The 21,907-nt window shown below is 42.6% G+C and overlaps 2 protein-coding genes across 2 annotated transcripts; both read right to left on the bottom strand.

The window, feature by feature from the left end:
• Positions 1 to 3,045: 3,045 nt before the first annotated feature.
• LOC109202589 (junctional adhesion molecule-like) lies at positions 3,046 to 5,368 on the bottom strand. Its single transcript, XM_019360355.2, has 4 exons — positions 5,089 to 5,368; positions 4,627 to 4,974; positions 4,483 to 4,531; positions 3,046 to 3,775 (listed from the first exon to the last, which is right to left on the bottom strand). The coding sequence occupies exons 1-3, from the start codon at positions 5,261 to 5,263 to the stop codon at positions 4,488 to 4,490; spliced, it is 567 nt and encodes a 188-aa protein (XP_019215900.1). The 5' UTR covers positions 5,264 to 5,368; the 3' UTR covers positions 3,046 to 3,775; positions 4,483 to 4,487.
• On the bottom strand, positions 5,326 to 20,391 carry LOC100705807 (HERV-H LTR-associating protein 2). The gene is made up of 8 exons (XM_025905175.1): positions 19,965 to 20,391; positions 16,787 to 17,137; positions 16,594 to 16,710; positions 9,989 to 10,327; positions 9,443 to 9,724; positions 6,183 to 6,524; positions 6,001 to 6,053; positions 5,326 to 5,352 (listed from the first exon to the last, which is right to left on the bottom strand). The coding sequence occupies exons 1-8, from the start codon at positions 19,993 to 19,995 to the stop codon at positions 5,326 to 5,328; spliced, it is 1,542 nt and encodes a 513-aa protein (XP_025760960.1). The 5' UTR covers positions 19,996 to 20,391.
• Positions 20,392 to 21,907: the final 1,516 nt, after the last annotated feature.

Here is a 21,907-nt window from a genome sequence, read left to right as displayed (position 1 = left end):
AAGCCAATGAAGGGAAGCCAAAACAGGAGAAATCTGCTCTCTCTTCCTAGTCCCTATAGATATGTCTATAACAGAAAAGCCAGAGTGTCCTTCATCTGATGAACTAACTCAGAGTTTTACTCAGACCGTCTTCCTGGAACAGAACCTGTGTGTGTACGATGAGTCTCAGTGTGGTGGACTGAAGGTCCTCAGGAGATACATGTCCTGTTTTAGTGGAAGAATCAGCGATCTAGTCTGATTTTTTTTTTCCCACTGAACTCTTTATTCTAAAACATTTAGAGACCTGAGCTCCATCACACCTGTGGTACCAATGTGCAGGTGTGTTGAGCTGATGAGTGGGCAAGTCCTGGTGCTGAGCTCAAGGCCAGTCTGGGGTCTGAGAGACTCTTTGTTCTCTGAAGTGTTCACGTGTGTCTGTGTGGAGTTTTAAAATGAATCTCTAACTTAAACCCAGAAACAGCTGTGAGAGAGCATCACTCACAAAGCTGCTGCAGCGTGACATCTTTATGAGCGACAGCACGTTAAAATCAGATCAACCACAAAATCCAGATGTGAGGGTGAAGAGCTGTTGCTTCATCATCATCATCTGCTGTGTGGGAATACCTCAGATTTAGGACCCATCATCATAAATAAAACGAGTCATACACAGAGAGTGCAGAGTTGTATTTGCGCCACAAAACAACACAGCTGACATTTCAGAGATCACCTAAATCATAAACTGGACCCATAATCTGATCCACTTATTATTCTCATACATTCTCAGTTTCATCACTGACAGAGCTTTAGTCAGCTGTGATTGGTCGATGAGCCTGATGGATGACCGCTGGGCTGATGTCTGCACTGCTTCCCTCCCGCAGTTAATGCAGCATTGATAACATACAAAACATACAAAACGTATAAAACCCCAAATCATCTTTTCATGTAATGGATGGTTGAATTTAAAATTACACACACACTGGGATTATAAAATCATGTTGGCACTGAGCTGCTGTGCTATGCTGACACAACCATTAACAAGCTTTTATCTCAGTAATTATCATTCATGTTCCTTTGTTTCCTTCAGCGTTTCTATTCTGACAGAGATGAATTCTATGAGCATCATCACTGCTGTGAAGCTGGTCACCTGATCACAGGTGCGCCCTCCTGTGGCCTTCAGGTGCAGAAGCATTTTCATGTGAGGAAAGTGTCATAGAGTGGACTGATTGTAGAAGTGTTACTACCACCTAGTGGTAACTAGGCAGAATGTCCTTTTGTAAGGGAAGTTGTCTTCAGGAAGTAGTGCTCTCTTGCTTCAGTGGACGAGAGCAACCCAATGACAGTCTCGTCAATCCAGGTTTTAAATCCCACAGTATCAGCTTCATCCATAAGTTCTTCTACATTTAACGTGTGCTAGTAAGTTTGAGTCTGTGTCCCATCACAATTACACATCTTTACACAGTTAGAGGGTCAAAGGTCAAGTGTCAATGTCAGTGACCTCTGAGCTTTATTACATACTAAATGGCGTGTTTTATTATCTTTACCCAGATGAGTGGAGCTCAGTAGGTTGAAGTCTTTGGCTTCTATAAGCTGTGAGAAGTTTTCATTTAGTGTGTGATTGATGTTGTGTACCTGTGTGGCGTCATTGTGATGTCATATTATAATGAAAACATGTAATATGTGATACAGCTCTCCGCATGACCTTCTATAAGATATACTACTCAGTATGTTTAACTGAAATTTTTTACAAGGTCAACTTTGACCATGCGTGCTAACAATGAAGGTCAGGGTCAGCAGTGGGCCGAGCCCTGGCGTATTGTTGTGAAGTTTGAAGACGATCCATTAAAAAGTGTGGGTAATATCAAGTTTCCACTGATTTTCATATTTGTTATGACCTTGACCTTTGACCTGTTATTGGTATCTGCCATCTCAGAAAATTTGAACAGATCAAATTTTGATCAATGGTCATGAGAATTTGCATAATTATGATTAAGGAACTGACCTCACAGCCCAGTGTTCCTTCAGTGGGCTGGTTTCAGTCATTATGCAAATGTACTGTTTATAAGGTTTGGGGAAACCTGCAGTCAGATGAGACTGAAGAAGTCACTTGGATGAGTGACGAAATGTTTCTCCCACAAAACGCTACGTCCAGATGAACAGATTCAACTTTTGGAGATTTACTTACCTGGATGACTGAGCATACATCAAGACAGCAGGTTTGTGCTTTAAACAGTTCCAGAGTCAGCAGCATCTACCAGGAGACTTCGGAGCTCTTCATGTTTCTATCTCTTCACAAGCTTCATGGAGATGCTGATTTCCTTTCCCAGCAGGACTCAGGAGCTGCTCATAGACACACTAAACCAAAAGCTTATTACTGTGTTTGATTGGTTGGCCAGCTGACCTTAACCTGAACCCCACAAAGAATCCGTTATTTTAAAGATGAAGATGAGAAACTCTGGATGAGCCGAAGGTCACAGCGAGACCAACCTGAGCCTCAGTGACTCCTCAGCAGGAGCTGATCTCCTCCATGCTACGCTGCACTGATGCAGTAACTCATGGTACTGGAGCCCAAACCAAGTACTGAGAGTATAAATGAACAGAGTTTCAGTTTATTGTTTAATGTGAAGTTGAAGCAGACAGTAAAGTGGAGCAGCACACAGTCATCATGTCTATGAATAAATCCTCACAGTGAGGTAACTCTAATCATCTTATTTCTAATAATTCATTGTTGTGGAAATCTGATACACTGATCTACACAAACAGGTTGTCTTTGTGTTTGCAGAGAGTCAAACATCACAACAGCAACAATCACAGAGTCATTTATAGAAACATGTCATCCTTCCAGGTCAGCTTTACACAGAGGAGGACTGATGTTAAAGTTTTCCTTTCACCTCACAGTTCAACACTTTGATACTAAAATATATAAATACATAAATACGTGCAGTAAGTTTGTTCGACTGAACCGTTACAACACATTCAGATTACAGTTCATGTCACACTTATAGGAACAACACACTCAGACCACAGGCTTCAGCACACAGATAAAACATAAACAAGTACATGCATGAGCATAATATTCTTCTCTGCTGTTTATTAAAAGCTGATCTTCTCTGAAACTCTGATGGTTCCTGACAGTCAGCAGCTTTGACCTTTGACCCACAAGAAGTTTTCATAATTTTAAATAGATCAGATCAGAGTGTGTTTGAGGTTCTGTATAATCAGCCTGCAGCAGTAATGTCTGTTACAGGATTACTTTAGGATCATTTATGTTAGTATTATGTTGGGTCAGCTGCTTCTAATAAATGAATCCAGCTCAGGGTTCACTGATGTGTTTGTTTTAGTTCGGATCGACATGAGGAGGCTGAAGGAGGTCCTCAGGATGGAGACTCAGGTGGAGCTCAGGGTTTATCAGAGGAGAGCTGCAGTGGTGGACACGCTGTTGTCATGGAGATGAGTCTTTAGTAGTCTTCGGGGGCTGCAGACATTTTTAAATGTGTTTTGTAACAAAAACGCACACATACAAACAGCACGTGGTGACCCATAGTGCCTTCTACTTATGCTCCATCTTATTGTGTTACACATGCACTCGAGTTTGTTTATTTACATCATACTTTTAGGAAGGATTTGTAGTGTAATACTGTAACATTCACATCATGTCAGTCACCTCCACATTTAACATTTCACACCAACTTTAACAACAGATGAAAAACAAGAGGAACAGAGAGGAGGAGGGAGGAAGAGGGCATGACTAAGAGGAAGCTCGATCAATGGTGGATTCCTCTTGTTGGTTAATTTTCTCCTGAGGAGCAGACAAACAGATTGAGTCTCAGCTCAGAGTCCTGATCAACTTATTTCTACATCAGACACTTGAACATATCATGTGACTCTGAACATGTTTTTTTCTAAAACATTGTAAATATTGATCATCAGGACCACAGGAACCAATCAGTGACAGAGATCAGAGCTGCCAGGCTTCATGAACATGGCAGAGCTGTGCAGTGATTCTGTCCTAGTGGTAAAAGTGTGTTACTGCGACTTGGAGCTCATTACATGACATCACTGAGACAAACTGCATTTTCCCCAAACAAACAACAGGAAACAGTTTTTAAAGAAAGATATGAAAACATTTGGAATCAAAATTTGATCCAGTTGTGTTTGTAAAGCAGATCATTGGATTAACAACAGGAGTCAGTTTATATAACTTTGTCTGAAGGAACCAGGAGAAGAATCTGTGTGATGCAGCTTTGACACTTATGAAACAACATTGCTACTGGCTTTGCTGGTTCACAGTAACATCATGTAAAATCTAATGGTGGGGAATGAAGGTCCACTGTCCTGGCAGGTTATCGTCTAAATAAGGTGGTCAGACATGATGTATTTGTGGGGTCAGGGCGTGGCCAATAACCAGACACGGGGCTGCTGATCTTTTTACATATGGAAGTCATAGGAGCCCAACTCCTGCAAACTGCACAGGACTCTGAGTGGGTTTATGATGTGTTTACTGACCTGTGTCAGATGTGTCCCCCATCTTCAACCTTAATGTCAGACTTTCTATCTGAGGAGAGAACAGAGCACATCAGGATCACACTGAAAGACAGATAACAGTGATTTCATTCTCACTTATTTTGGACAAACAGATGTTACTCTCACCTCTGACACTGAGAGTCACTGATTTCTGTAGCAGCATGTGTCCATACTTGTTGTAGACGGTGCAGGTGTAGACTCCACTGTCAGTGAGGTGGAGGTCTTTCAGGATCAGACTGAGGTCTTTAGTAGTCACTGGATCTTCATTCATCTCTGTGCGGCTACTGTAAACCTGCTCCTGGTCGTCTTCATCTGAGAGGTTGTTTCCACTCTCATACACATGGACCATCTTTTCTTCAGGGTGAGTGAGTCTCCACTCTGCTTTGATGTCACGTGGAAGGTCACCTGTGATTTTAAAAGGCAGCAGGACAGACCCCTCTCCCTCCATCACCTCCACCATCTCTGTCTGGTATCCTGAGAGGAGAACAGACAGACAGACCATCATCATCCATCATCTCCTCTGCTGTGCAACCAGCAGCTATTTATTCCTGTTTTAGGTTATTGTGGACAAACAGCTGTTACACTCACCTCTGACACTGAGTGTCACTACTTTCTGTAGCAGGATGCTGCCATCCTTGTTGTAGACGGTGCAGGTGTAGCCACCACGGTCACTAAGTTGGAGGCCTTTCAGGGTCAGACTGAGGTCTTTATTTTTCAGAGGCCCTTCATTCATCTCTGTGCGGCCTTTATAATCCTCGTCCATTAAGAGAGACTGGTTTTGGCTATTCTGATACACATGGACGATGATATTTTGATGTTTCCACTCTACTTTGATGTCCTGAAGGAGGTCTTCTGTGATTTTAAAGGGCAGCAGTGATAGGTTTGTAGCCTGAACCTATTCGCTGGAACGTTGAAGGCAATGTAATTACACAGCAAGCAAGACACGAGTAGGCAACATTCTTTATGTTTCACGTGCACGGGAGAGAACTGGACAGGCGCCGTTCCTTCGCTTGACCCCAGTTGCTCTCGTCCGCTCTCCCGTAACACTGCTCTTTTATTGTGGTTACATGAATATGCATAGGTTCATTAACATATGACCTCTTCTATAGGTATGCATGTGAACAAAGAATACCGTGTGTGTGTGTGTGTGTGTGTGTGTGTGTGTGTGTGTGTGTGTGTGTGTGGAATGTGACTCCCCAAAGCTGGTGCCAGGAGTCTAGCGGTACATCTGAACAAAAGGCTCTTAGACTCAAACAGATATACGTGTGTTTGTTATACCATATATCAGCAAGAGAAGATACGACCTCTCCTAGGAGGTGTGTGATCTCTGCCAGAACACTCTGAAGAGGAGTGAACACACTCCCCTCTTCATGCTACACAGAGTTGTTACAGACTATTAAGGATCAAACCTCCTATCACTACACAATCGATTATATACTTCTAAACATATATGAGTAAATATTTCTAAGCATAAATGGCAATAAACAATACAAATCTAACAAGCAGGACAGACGTCTCTCCCTGTGTCACTTCCACCATCTCCAGTGGATAGTCTGAGATGAAAACAGAGGTCAAAATTAGGTGTGCAGACATCAGTGAGTGAGTGTGATCCTCCATCATCTCTAACCCAAACCCTTTACTCCTGTTTTTAGTTAATGTGGGCAAACAGCTGTTACACTCACCTCTGACACTGAGAGTCACTACTTTCTGTAGCAGCATGTGTCCATCCTTGTTGTAGACGGTGCAGGTGTAGACTCCACTGTCAGTGAGGCGGAGATCTTTCAGGGTCAGACTGAGGTCTTTAATTGTCAGTGGATCTTCATCCATCTCTGCACGACCTCTGTATACATGGTCTCGTGAAGGAGACTCATTTTTACTCCTTTCATACACGTAGACCATCCGGTCTTCAGGGTTAATGAGTCTCCACTCAACTTTGACATCCTGAGGAAGGTGATCTGTGACTTTAAAAGGCAGCAGGATAGACTTCTCTCCTTGTGTCGCATTCACCATTTCCACCGGGTAGACTGAGATCAGAACAGAGTAGAACATGAGGTGCACAGAGAAACACAATGAGACATCAATGAAAGCCATTCATAGTTCTTACTGTCATAGTTTATTAACTGCCAGGCTGGGCAAGCACACATCCTGCGAGCTCACTGTAAGTACTGCAGTCTGAATTGTTTTTAAATGTCTACAATGGCAGGCATCAATGAAAGAGTGTCAAATAAAAAGAGTTGGACAGCCCCAGACCATGAGATGAAAGAAGCTGACTGCACTAGGGTGGTAGTCAGAGGCTGTGGTCCTGGTGTTTCAATACCTCAGCATAACTCAGGCTATGGAACCAGTCCCCTGGAGAGGGGCTGCACTCTGTTCCACTCTGGAGTTGTCCTCCAATAACAGGCGATGGGCAGGAGTGGGTATAATCGTACCCACCCAGTTAACTGCCTTTTTTGGAGGGTTTACCCAGGCAAATGAGAGGATTGCTTCACTGTGCCTTTAGGTTGGGAAATGGGTCATGACTGTCATTTGTGCCTATGTCCCAAATGACGGTTCAGAGTACCCACACTTGGGGTGTAGTGGGGTGCTGGAAAGTGTCTCATCCAGGGACTCCATTTTTCTGCTGCTGGGGCACCTCAACACCCACATGGGCATTGACAGTGTGACCTGGAGGTGTGTGATTGAGACAAACAGCCTAACAGATCTGAATGTGAGTTCTGTTATTGGACTTGCTAACCACAGCTTGTCCTTATTCAAGCATAAGTGTGTTCATAAGTAGACATGGCATCAGGTCACTCTAGATCACATGTCAAGGATTGATTTTGTAATTTTATCAACAGATCTGTGGCTGTACGTCTTAGACACTTGGTTAAAGAGAGGTGCTGAGTAAGCTGATCGTCACCTGGTGGTTAGCCGGATCACCATCTTCAGGCTTAAGAAGGAAACTTATTGGGCTTGGTTAGCTTGTGAGAATTCAGGTGCAGCTGACAGTAACTGGCAGGCATAGTGGTTCTGGCAAACAATGACATTTAACACTTCCAAGTCCAAAACCATGGCTCTCAGCTGGAAAAGGGTTGAGTGCCCACTCTGAGTCAGAGAATAGTTACTATCCCAGGTGGTTCAAATATGTCAGAATCTTTATCACGAGTGAGAGGAAGGTGGAGGGCAAGCTTGTTAGCTAGATTGGGGTGAAGTCTGGAGTGAAACAGACATGTTCTAAAGAGCAAGCTGACCGTAAACTTGAAGCTGTGGATTTACTGGTTAATCGTTATTCCTACCCTCCTCTGGGTGGTGACCAAAAGAATGAGGTCACAGATACAAGTGGCAGAAATTTGTTTTCTTTGAAGGGTCTTTGGGTTCTCCTTTAGAATTAGGATGAGGAGCTCGGTCATTTGAGAGGGACTCTTCAATATCGAAAGGAACCAGTTGATGTGGTTTGGACATCTGACGAGGATGCCTCCTGGGTGAGGTGTCTGAGCATATCCCAGCAGGAGGAGGCCCCTAGGCAGACCCAAGACACGCGGGAGAGATCATATCTCTCGGCTGGCCTGGGAACGCCTTGGTGTTCCCACGGATAAGCTACAAAACTTCACCACTTGATGGATTCTTGTAGAATTGTGGCTTCCTTAGTGAGGAGCGGAGTCGCAGAGTAATATTAACTGTACTTCAACATAATATTACCATATTGTGTGTGTATAAGGAGCCCAAAATGGCACCTGCTAAGAGATATGCTTACAAAGCAGATTTCAACATCAAGACAATAAGTTACGCTCTAGAACATGGGAATAGAGCAGCTGTGAGAGAATTCAGTATCAATGAATCAATGGTACGGAAGTGGAGGAAGCAAGAAGATGGCCTGCGCCAATAAAGAAGACCAAATTAAGTTTTAGAGGGAAGAAGGTGCGACATCCACAGTTAGAGGACATAATTGAACAGTGGGTTATTGAACAAAGAACAGCAGGTAGAAGCATCTCTACGGTCTCTATTCGACTCAAGGCAACAACAGTAGTGCGTGACATAGATCAACGTCTTTCAAGGAAGACCTTCTTGGTGCTTCTGTTTTATGAAAAGGCAAAATCTCTCAATCTGCACAAGAACTACCATCTCGAAACAATTGCTTACGGATTACAAAGAAAAGCTGGCCATTTTTCGCACCTACTGCAAGAATAAGATCACTAAAAAGAAGATCTGGCCAGAACACATCACCAACATGGATGAGGTCGCCTCACCTTTGAAATCCCCATTTACTGTACTGTCAAGAAAACAGGGACCAGTACGGTGTCTATGCTCACCACAAGATAGGAGAAGTCATCCTTCACTGTAGTTCGCGGTTGCCATTCTAATGGCCAAAATTACCACCCATGGTCATTTTCAAGAGGAAGTCTTTGCCAAAAGAAAAGTTCCCCGCTTTCTTCAAGACTAACCCAAAGGGCTGGATGGACGGGCGAGTTACACCAATGGATCACGGATGCTTGGGCTAAGGCATCAGTCTCAAGTGTCGTCGGGGTGCTGGAGCCTATCCCAGCTGTCAGAGGGCGAGAGGTGGGGTATACCCTGGACAGGTCACCAGTCTGTCACAGGGCTAAGCACCGACCGACCAATTCAGATAAAGATGAGTGTGATCTGGGCATGCTTGATGCCAAAATCGCCCAACTGTTAAACTCCGACACTGAAGATGAAGAATTTGAAGGATTTGTGGAAGCGGAATGAATTGAAAAAGTTAGTGTATTGTTCAGTATTTTATGCAATGTTAGCAATGTTGATACTCTGAATGAGTTGAATAAAGTTTGACAGTGAATGTTTTGTATTGCTTAATGCACCTTATGATCTGCAAAATACGGTAACTTCAACGGGGATATTAGTATTCTGATTCTGATCTGTGAGGCTGCACAAACAGCTGCTTTACTTTTTGCTACTTTCTGCACTTTGACACATTTATTCTCACCTCTGACTGTGATCGACACGACTTTCTGTAGCAGGATTTCTTCACCCTCACTGTAGACAGTGCAGGTGTAGGTACCATCATCAGTGTGTTGCAGGTTTCCATTTGTTAGTGGCTCTTCATTCACCTCCTGATCGTGAGACTGGTTTTGGCCATTCTGACGCACGTGGACTTTCTTGTCTTTGTGTTTCCACTCCACGGTGACATCCTGAAGCTTCAGGACTTCAGTTGTAAATGGCAGAATGACAGACTGCATCCCTTTAACTACTTCCACCACCTCGGGAACTAAGAGGAGAACAGAGGTTTACAGACAAACAGACATCAGTCAGTGAGGTTGATCCTCCATCATCTCCTCTGCTGTGTAACCAGCTGCTCTTCATCCTGTTTTCAGTGTTTCTCTGACCTGGAGCTGAACTGCTGTGTGCTGATGTGTGAGGCTGCACAAACAGATGTACAGCTTTTATTCTCACATGGCTGGAAACAGCTGGACACACTCAAAGGTTTACACATCTGGGATTAACACTGTGGACAAACAGCTGTTACACTCACCTCTGACACTAAGAGTCACTACTTTCTGTAGCCGGATGTGTGCATTTCTGTCATAGACAGTGCAGGTGTAGACTCCACGATCACTAAGTTGGGGGTCTTTCAGTTTCAGACTGAAGTCTTTAATTCTCAGAGGATCTTCATTCATCTCTGTGCGGTCTCTGTGATTCTGGTCCTTTAATAGAGACTGATTACCACCATTCTCATACACATGGACCATCGTGTTTTGATGTCTCCACTCCACTTTGACGTCCAGAGGAACATCTTTTTCTTCTGTGATCTGAAAGGACAGCTGGACAGACTCCTCCCCCTGTTTCACCTCAACCATCTCCACTGGATAGACTGAGAGAAGAACAGAGCAGAACATGACATCAGTGAGTGAGGTCCTCCATCATCTCCTCTGCTGTGTAACCATCAGTTTTCAGTGTGTCTCTGACTTGGAGCTGAACTGCGTGTGTGCAGCATTCACTCTGACACAGCTGGAAACAGCTGGACAGACTATGTTTCCCCTGAATGGGAGTGGGAACTGGTTTTGATGAGGATCTGTGATTCTACATGAGCAGCTTCTTTTATTTACCAGCTGCTGTGGAGTCAAATCATCATGTTGGTTCATTTGTATAATGACAGTGACCTGACTGGATGAGTTAATATGACCTGGTGTGTATCAAACATATAGCACTGATCAGGTGGTTAAGGCATGTGGGAGCGCCATCAGACATTGTTAGCTCTATGACTCCATCTGAGCTGGAGGAAAACATTTTGAGGTCTTCTGCAGCCTGTGATTAAGACCTTGACTGCCCTGAAACTAAAGGGAACTTTATTGTATTTTATATGAAATTATAGTTCAATCATATTGACCTACAGATGGTCACCAGTAGATGCACTAGAATGGGGGGTAACAACTATCCTGAGAGTAGTTTAAGTATTGGGTCCTCCTCTTTGTGCTGTTTCCTTGAGAGAGCAGCATCAATCTCCAGGGTACCAACACTTGTTTCTATTATAAACCAAGTCTCTGTCTGACAGGGGATTTCTTTAAATCACCCTGCCGTTCTTTCTTTAGCCAAGACTCCTGAGTTTAGAAAACACACAAACACTGCAGAAGTTTTTCCTCGCGAGGGGCAGTCATGAACACAGGATCTGCAACCCACGACTGTCCGCGACCTTTATTTATACAAGATTATTGTGCGTGTGTGTGTGTGTGTGTGTGTGTGTGTGTGTGTGTGTTACATAGATAACATCATCACTCCAGTAGCGGGACTTTCCCTTTTCTACGTCTGTATGTTCTTGTAATAGAGCTGAGCTTGGTCTTGTTCTACATCTAAATGTTCAGAACAACAGGATGCGGTTAGTATCTGCAGAGGTTCAGCACACAAGTTACTAGGTGAAAAGTCATGTAGAAATGTGCTTAATGATAATACATTTCATGTAGCTGATCACATATATACCATATTCTCTTAACATTCCGCCCTGTTTATCAGAGAAATGAAATGTACAATAAGCAACTCAGTTACATCATAAGTTACACTTCATCTTCATCTGACAAACAGGAAAAGAAGTCTTCACTGGTTTTGGTACATCTGCGTATGCTGTGAATGACAAACTTATCATCTGTGAAATTACAGCTTCAAACAAAGAATAACATAAGTAAAGAAAAGCAAAATAAAAACAAGAAAAATTCAATGACGATCAACAGTCTCATTAAAACTTGTTAAAGTTGAGGGCTTCTTCCTGGATCAGGATGACGATGTTGTTGTTGTTGTTGTTGTTGTGCACTTTACAAAAGTCACTCTGAAGGTGGTCGGAAATCAGAATTAGTGCACCTGTCCCAGGGTGTTTCCCATATATGGTTGTGTTAATATGCTCGGCATGTGCAAGCAAACATAACAGTCTTTCTCTGTGGTCTGTATCAGGCATTTTTCATCCAAGGATGGATGTAAGGGTGAGCTTTTGTAGTCAAGGTAACCAGGAGGCTTCCCCTTCACATTGTTGCACATTGGTCCATCACACCTGCACCTGGCTGCCCTAAAGTTGATCGGATAGAGAGTGGAGTGCAGGCTTACCCAACGGGGGCCCAATCGCACTACCCCCCCCTCACCCCCGAAGCAACCAAACGTAGGTGAGGCCTTCCTAATGTGCTTCCTCCTTAGTGATGGGGCTTCCCGGGACCTCAACCCTTTTGCAGTGGCTCTGATGTATCCAGGAGGGTCTCTCTGCAATTTTACAGGCTGTGGGTGTTGTCAATAACACTTGGTTTCAACTTGCAAGAGACTGGAGAGCCTTACGGCAGTTTATTGTTCAAAACAATATCCTTATTTTCTAGTAGTTTTGCCATCCATTCTGCCAGAGTTGTTTCTCTGACGGATTTTTCTAAAGGTTCACTTTTTACAACTGAGATTGCATCTGCTTTTTACACTGGATAAATCTATAATCACTAGAGTATAAAAGTGTGTATTAAGGACCTGGACTATCCCCCCCCCTGAGGACACATGGGTCACCCCATGTGTCACTAATGCTGCTGTTCTGCACAGGGACTTGGGGAGTATCGGTTTACCTTCACAAGTCATCAAATCATATTATTTTGGGTATTCTGATGATTAAATTGTGCCCTAAAGCAATGTCAGCTGACTTTCTTACTGCTTCTGCTGCGGCTGCACAGGCCTGCACGTACGTGTAAGTAGAAAGGCTTATCATAATCAGGCAAAGCCAAAACTGTATTTGCCTGTAATGCCAGTTTCAAGTTACTGAATGCTTCTTCTGCTTTCTTCTTTGTAGATGCAACACTACATTTTGACTTAGGGCATTTTAGGCAATTCCTATTTCTCAAAGAATTCATACATCTTACATATTTCAAACTTTTAAGTTAAGGAAAAACTTTGCATTGCTTACAGCTCATAACTCACAGCTCTAAAACTAGGCATTAGGAAATCATATGCCTAATCATTATTTGTCATTGTGATCCAGAGGCATGATCACAAATTTATTTTTCAAACCAACAAAGCAAATAAACAAAAACAAAAACAAATTGCCTATGGCACCAAGGCTTTGTGTTCATATTAATTGAGTGTAAGCTGCTTTCTTCATTGCAAGTATTTGTTACAATAAGGTTTAATTCATGCATCTTATCACTGAGTTCTAAATTCAAACTATCTCACTTCTAATTCATTTCAAAAATACTTTCACATGTAACAATTTGTGTATGTGTGTGGTCTATTTGTGTTTACCTCTTTTAAACGTGATAATGGTGGACATCACTAAACAATCATGAGTTCCCGCTTCAATTTTTCCAATCCAATTATATCCTATATTCTCGCAGTCTTACTCGTCCACATTCACCTGACACTGGTCCCTTTTTCATTCACATTGTCCTGTTCGGGCTTCAAAGCTCCAGCAAACACAGTTTGTTCCTTCTCTTTTTCTTCTCCAGTCTTCTCTTCCAAAATTACTCCAAGCATGGCAAATATGACACTCAATGTCCAGTGCTCTTCCACAATTCTTTATCCCACTGTTCAACTGCCCAGCCTGTATTTTCACAGTACATGTTGCATTACTCTTACATGCTGCTGCTGGTTGTCAGTCGTCATCAGTGTTAATGGATCAGTGGCACTGTCGTTTGCCTGCTGTATTCAAGTCCACGATGTTCTGTCGGTCTTCATCAGGCGATTAACTGTCCTTTGAACTTCTTCTCAGTTTAGGGACAAAGTGACAGATGAAGCTGTAGAATTTCAGCCAAATGTGGCCTGTTTTTCCCAATTGTTCCTCTATACTTTCTGCCGGTTACTCAAGGTTACTCAAGGTTCAATGTTGAGAGAAGCCCACCTGTATTGGCACACTAAAGCATACAATTAGTATTATATTCATTTCTTTTCCTAAAGGCTTCATTTGCTTTATGTGCCTAGAGGTAACTCATCTATCTCTCTGTGTTCTTTCTTTACACCCTCAGTTCCTTTTATGGGCATGCAAAGTTCCTGTTCCAGACACACAACCACCACGTCCTCTCACACAGCAGGCACACAGAGCCATATTTCCTGTTTCTTCAAACTAATCTAACTCTTTTGTTTTTTTCTTTGTATTTATAATCTACAGACCCTCTTAAATCTACTAAATCTTAATCTAAAAACAATACACCTTTATTTCATTCACACTTTTAAACATTCTAACCTCTTTTGTCATTCAGTAATCGTCTCACACACTGCCTTTTCTTTCAAACTCCCCCCTTTTCACTTACTCAGACAAATCACACAGTCACTCAAATCAAATACTGACAGCATTCACACGGTTAAAATCACTCATCATCCTCAAAATAGAATCAGCAGCCAGTGCACTGTTGTGTTGTCTCAAACCTGCAGCTTTAGCTGTTGTATTCAGGGCTTGACTCATTATTTATTATATTATACTTATTATATACAAACAGGTCAAGTGTCTCTATGCACTTGATTAGATTAGGTATTCTCCTTATTTTTTCATCTCATATATCATTGTACTGAGTTTGAGCAAACCTTAAGCTTGAATCAGACTTTTAACAATTATCCACCTCACATCATAACTGACTGAGGTGTCTCTTATTATTTAATATTATGTCATTATTAATGTTATTATTGTTTTGGTCTTCCTTTTTTATAACAGCAATAGTATATTACAATACACTACTTTACTACTTTACTATTAATATACAATAGTATATTAGTTTATATTTTATTATGTATCCATCACGGGTCTGTGTGAACCTGCAGCTTCACACCTTCCCAAGCTGGAGACATTTGCATTTTCACACGCTTTCTTTGGCTGAACAATGACACAGCCTTAATATACGTTATGCATTTCTCTTTCTTATTTGATATATTTTCGTGTGAATTATCTGGTTTCATTCATTCTATTCATTCTGGGTATGGTTGTCTACCCAATTTTGTATCATTTGGTAACACCAATTTACAGGTTGCTATGCTTCCTATTATTAGTTTGAATATAGTAGAGATAAGCTCTAATTTAATTTAAGTTAACCTTAATTTAACCTTTTGTTTATTCCACTTCATTCCTCTTGTATTTATATATATATTCAGTTGGGTCTGTATCCAACTCTTTTTAAACTTCTACCTTGATCTCTAATTTTACACTTGATGAGGGATTATTATTTCCTCCTGATATGGGTGAATGTATAGTGGGACATTTTGTTGTCTTAGGAATTCTTCATCTACAAGCACTGATTTGTCCGGCGCCTGGACATTTCTTTTCTAACCACTGCTCGTCAACAGTGAGTTTTGTGGGCTGATTCCCCATTATCACAGAACTGCAAAGCTTTCTCTGGTACTAAACTCAGGGGTGGTTGCTGACACGCCCTTCTACCTTTCCCCTTTATCACCAGTACTTGAGCTTATGCGGGATACACAAAGAAAACAATAAAACAAACAATGGAAGTAGTTCAGCAGCGTATTGTGCTGTAAAATCAACTTACTTCCAAACACATACACAAAACAAATATACATACACACAGATAGACATTTGCGCGCTAATTTGTCACGAAGTAATTCACGGTCACTTCTGAAACCAGTCTAAACACAGTTCCTTGTGGCGAACTTAAACCTTATTTGTCACGAAGTATTTGACGGCTACTTCTGAAACCAGTCTAAACTTAGTTCCTTCCGGCGAACTCAACCTATTTCACGCGTTTATTTCTTCAGACCCTTGCGGCGGGTTAGACCTATGCGCTTCTCTTTTGTGCACCCGTGCAGTGGGTCAGCCTAATGCGCTATTAATCCTTGCGGCGGATAAGACCTATGCGCTTTTCTTTTCAAACCCTTGCGGCGGGTTAGACCTAAAAAGTGTTTTCTTACCCTCAGTTGTCTTTTGCTGGTTGTTCAGGTCATCTGGCTGGACCCCAACGCCGTGGACCAGGCCCGGCCTGGATACGAATTTACGCCCAGGGCTTTCACCTCTACCTGGAGAGGGCTGTCGACAGACTTCGGTGCTGGTTTACCCACGGCGTCAGGATGCAGAAGTCAGACCTTATTGGAGTCAAAGAAATGAGTCTGCTGTTTCCATCTCTAGGTTCGAAGGACCAATTTAAATGACAGGGGATTTCTTTAAATCACCCTGCCGTTCTTTCTTTAGCCAAGACTCCTGAGTTTAGAAAACACACAAACACTGCAGAAGTTTTTCCTCGCGGGGGGCAGTCATGTACACAGGATCTGCAACCCACGACTGTCCGCGACCTTTATTTATACAAGATTATTGTGCGTGTGTGTGTGTGTGTGTGTGTGTGTGTGTTACATAGATAACATCATCACTCCAGTAGCGGGACTTTCCCTTTTCTACGTCTGTATGTTCTTGTAATAGAGCTGAGCTTGGTCTTGTTCTACATCTAAATGTTCAGAACAACAGGATGCGGTTAGTATCTGCAGAGGTTCAGCACAAAAGTTACTAGGTGAAAAGTCATGTAGAAATGTGCTTAATGATAATACATTTCATGTAGCTGATCACATATATACCATATTCTCTTAACACTGTCTATATCACTGTGACTGTGGGTGTCATGTTCATCTGGTGATGGGGAGATGATTGCTGTTGCTTTTATTTATTGAGGAACACACACACAATCATATACACTTATATACCTTTTCTGCTCTTCATGATTTTATATCTATGATACATGAAGACACCAAAGCCAGCAGCCAGGAGAACCACAGGAACCAGGACAGCTGAGAGAACTATGGGCCAGACTGCAGGAGGTTCTGTAGCGCAAACACAAATTTTACTGAAATTATAACAGTATTCATGAGGACGGTGATCTCTGTCTGCAGCACTGACCTGTGACCTTCAGTTGGATATCGATCTGGCTCTGATTTCCTCTAAATACTCGGGTGTTGCAGGTATAGGTTCCACTGTCAGAGACTGTGGGGTTCCTCAGAATGAGGCTGAGGTCTCCAGTCTGCAGAGCGTCGGCTCTCAGTGATGTTCGGTTGGTGTAACGAACGTTCTGATCTTTAAAATCATCACCACTCTGCAGACGCACGTGGACTGTTGGGTCTTTGAGCTCCTCACGGTCCCACACTGCTGCTAAGAAGTCACTGGAAACATCAGCGGGTAACTGACAGGGCAGCAGGACAGACTCCACCCCATCATACACCTCCACCTCCATACCTGAGGCATGCTGGGAAACTGAGGAGAAAATATAAAGCAGGTTGGTGCTTTTGCAACTAGCTGAGAGACTCGGGACCCAAATGCTTCACACCACCAGGTAAAGTTTCAAAGTGTTTCCTGATGGTTCACAGATGAACTAAACAGGTAAAGAGGAGCCGACTGAGTCAACAGAAGTGACCGACTCAGTAGAAGCAGACGTCCTCTGCACATGTGCAAACGTGTCAGCCTGTCTGAGTCTAAGCTGTCCCTCTGATGGACTTCACCCACTCCACCCTGCCTGTGCTGTCTTCTTTATCTCTGTTCTGATGGTTAACCTCAGGTATTTCTGCTCCTTCATGATCACCTCCCCACCCGTCTCTCTCTCTCATCCACCCACATGTATTTTGTCTTGCTTCTACTAACTTTCATTCCTATTCTCTCCACAGCATACCTCCACCTCTCCATGCTCTCCTCCACCCGCTCCCTACTCTCTCTACAGATCACAGTGTCGTCTGCAAACATCAGAGTCCACACAGACTCCTTCCCGACCTCATCTGTCATTCTGTCCATCACCTCTGCAGAGAAGAAGGAGCTCAGAGCAGATAACTGATATCATCCCACCCCACCTTAAAACCACCTGTCACTCCTCCCACACACCTCTCTCTGTCCTCGTAGATGTCCTGCACCACCCTCACAGACTTCCTCATGCAGTACCACAGTTCCTCTCTCAGAAGTTAATCATCTGTTTCCTCTGGTCCACAAAGTAAAAGTGAGTGATGGGTGCGCATTGCTGCATTACAGTGATCCAAAACACACTGCCAAGGCAACGAAGGATTGGCTCAAAAAGAGCATATTAAGGTCTTGGAGTGGCAGAGTCAGTCTCCAGACCTTAATCCCACAGAGAATCTGTGGAGGGAGCTGAAGGCTCAAGTGGTCAAACATCAGCCATGAAACATTATTGACTTGGAGAGGATCTGCAAAGAGGAGTGGGAAAAAATCCCCCCATGGATGTGTGCAAAACTTGTTGTCAGCTACAAGACACATCTGAGCCCTGTGATTGCCAGCACAAGTTTTGCCATTAAGTACTTGTTGCATCTTCAAAAAATAACAATAAAATAAGTGAAACTTACACAGGAGTATCGTTGCAACTTGTTTACTGAACCTTCTTTTCAGTACATGTTCAGAGCATCAGTGTCCGTTTCACTGCCTCCTACAGGACACTCACTTCTTCCACTTTCTTACAACATTAATGTAATGTAATAATATACTGCCTCTCCTGGCATTACCAGTGTAACAACACACTCATTCTATCTGTTTCTTGATATGAATAACAGGAACTTAGGATGTATGTATCTATATATATAATAACTATTATGCATACCAGTATATTTATATAAACAACTAATTTCTTGCGATACCACATCTCCTCCCCCCTTAAGTCAACAACTCCCTTGACTAATAAATAACTGCTTATCTAAAGAATGCTTAACAAGCAATCAACATATAACTAGGGTAGCCATACAACTGTACATATGTTTCAATGGGTTTTGGGTTTGTTTTTGGTTTTTTGCTAACTAGGAAGGAACGTCCTTCCTGTGAGGTCAAAGCGCATTGTTGGTCTATTTCTGAAAGATCTCACTCTGTCTAACAAAGTCCTTTAAAGTCTCTGGTGGACGTCTCTCTCTCTGAGAACGTCACAACACTAGTGCCACTGAGGAGTTTCCTGGAGCGGGAGTCTCCGGAGCATGAGGCAACTGCGATGATGGAGGTTGCGGCGATGTGTCTAACTCTGATGGCAAGCAGCGCTCAGGAACTGCTTCTGTGTCATGAAATGGCTCCACCTCCCTGTCCAGTGTACTGGGAACAGTGTCAGCCACTCTTGCTCTCACCTGATCCACGTGCTGCTTCACAGTTTGACCTGATCCAATGGTAACAATGTAAGACACTGGACCCGATGCTCTCACAATGACTGCGGGAATACACTTCGGCCCATAGGAGTAGTTTCTGATGAACACCTTGTCTCCAGGTGTGAAACTTCTCAGTCTTTTCTTGGTGTCATGATTTTCTTTCTGTTTCGGTTGTTTGTGCTGCACCTTTGTTTTCACATCAGGCATGAGCAAGTCCAAAACTGATCTGAGTCTCCATGACATCATCAAGTCTGCAGGTTATAAACCAGTAGTGGCATGCAGTGTGATGTGATAACTGAACAGGAATCTGGACAGTCTGGTTTGCAAGGTATCACCTTTGACTTTCTTCATCCCCTCCTTAAAGATCTGGACCGCCCTCTCAGCCAGCCCATTTGAAGAAGAGTGGAAAGGTGCTGATCTCACATGGTCAATTCCATTCTGCTTCATGAATGACTCAAACTCAGCACTTGTGAAACATGTTCCATTGTCTGAAACTAACATTTTAGGTGGTCCAAACACACTGAAACTCTGTCGCAGTTTCTCTATAGTCACCTGTGATGTAGCGGATTTCATAGGGTAAACGTCCATCCACTTGGAATGAGCATCCACAATGATTAGAAACATCTTCCCAAGGAAAAGGCCCCGCATAGTCCACATGGATCCTGGACCATGGTGACTCCGGCCACTCCCAATTCATGATTCCTTCTCCGTCTCAAGCACAAATTGTGTTTGTTTGCCTCTGAGCCTGCGTCTAAGTGTCTGTTTCCTGCTTCACCCTGAAACACTGATGCTTTAAACAGATGGATGGACTGAAACCAAAATGATGCTTCATTATTTGTAGTGTTTGCCCTGCATGAGAGCTGCAGAGAGGTAGGTTCACTCAGCAGACTGCACACATCACATCAGCCTAGCTTTAAACATGAGCATGCATTCAAACAGGATCAGAACAACTTTCTTACCAGGTATGAGGAGCAGCAGAATAACCATCATCTTCGGTTACAAGTCCTGCTGGAGCTGATCCTCACCAACACTGAACCAGCAGCTCTGTGAGCAGCCCGTGACTCTGCAGACACTCCCACAGACTGCTGCATAGATGTCACTTTACTTTCACTTTCCATTCCACAGCTGGGGCATTTCCATATAATCAATCAGAAATAAAACAGGGGGCGGGAATCGTGGCTCATGTTTGTTTCTGTGTCCTGTGACACTTTTATTCTGGTTTTATAGATAATTTATGTGGATTTCAGGCGTGAGGTCACAGCTCAGACACTCCCTTCTTCTGTGCCTACAGCCTGTCTCCATTATCAGTCATCATAATTTTACCATCTCTGTGAAAGTCTGCAGATTTCTTTATTAAATCATAAGATTCTTGAATTCATCAAATCTCTCTGTGCCTGGGTCCTCGTCACAAAACATGATGATGGGTCTGTCTAGCACAGGCCCACTGCTGGAACGAGACAATTTTACTACAACAGCAAAAGCAAGACGCAAGTCCCCAGAGCTCTTTGTGTTACTCGTGCAGGAGGGAGAGAACCGTGACAGCGCCGTTCCTTCTATTGACCCCAGTCGCTCTCGTCTGCTCCCTCGTAACACTGCTCTTTTATTGAGGTTACATGAATATGCATAGATTCATTAACATATGACGTCTTACATAAGTATACATGTGACCAAAGAATACCAGTCTGTGCATAGTGTGTGTGTGTGTTGGGGGGGGGCAAGATGTGACCCTGTGAACGACTCCCCAAAGCTGGTGCCAGGAGTCCAGTGGTCCACCTAAACAAAGGCTCTTACACCTAACCAGATATACGTGTGTTTACTATACCATATATCAGCAAGTCAGGATACGACCTCTCTCATGACCCTGGGAAGCGTGTGATCTATGCCAGAACACTCTGAAGAGGAGTGAACGCACTCCCCTCTTCATGCTGCACAGAGTTGCTACAGACCTCCTAGGATGAGACATTCTTTCAATGTACAAATGATTATATATTTCTAAGCATAAATGATTATATATTTCTAAGCATAAATGACAATCAATAATATAAACCTAACACATGACATCACTCTTTTGTACATTTTAACACAATTTAATCCCCACAGTTGTGAAAGAAAAGCAAAACACTAAAGTCTGTAACAAAACCATCAAATCTGATAAAGCTTATTTAGATGCTGCAAACGAAGAATGGATTGGAATTAAAAAATACATATCCTAACCTTAATTACTGGGGAAAATGATGAATGATGATCATAGTGAGTAGGAAGTAAACTGAGTGAATTTTTTGGACAGAGATTCACCTTTAATGTGTTTGTATAATATAATACAGATATATAAAAATACACTCCAAAAATAGAGTCCTGCAGATACTACTATGGCTCTGCAGATTTTTTATTTTATTTTAACCTATGTCTCCTCACCTTGAGGTTGGAAAATCTGTCTATCACATTTTGGTGGTCAAGTCTCTCAAGCAGTTTACCAGTTTCTGTTTTGCCTGTCACGTTTCCCTGTCTGTTTTCTTACCTGGTTCTTCCTGACCTTGTACTTTCTCCTCACGTTCCCCTCTTTCCTCTCTCCCTCTTTGGACTGACAATCATACACAAATAGATTGTATTCAATTGGATGAAAAATTACATTAATATGAAAAAAATTACTATTAAGATCACTAATGAAATAAAGTCCTCTCTCAGTGTACTTTCAACCAAAAGGCAAATAACCAAACCACATGTACATCTAATAAAAGATATAAATATTGAAACACTGATCCAACATTATCCTTTATTGACGGATCATTTGATTTTACACTTTTACCTGAATGTGGCTCCTGGGTTTGATATCGGCACATATGACAAAATAAGCAGCTTCTCTCATTGCATTTCAAACAGGACAGTGGTAACAACAGCAGGC

The sequence above is a fragment of the Oreochromis niloticus genome, linkage group LG3 (genome assembly GCF_001858045.2).
Source record: "Oreochromis niloticus isolate F11D_XX linkage group LG3, O_niloticus_UMD_NMBU, whole genome shotgun sequence".
NCBI lineage: Eukaryota > Metazoa > Chordata > Actinopteri > Cichliformes > Cichlidae > Oreochromis > Oreochromis niloticus.
Note: the sequence above shows the minus strand (reverse complement) of the source record. Positions and strands in the feature narration are given on the sequence as shown.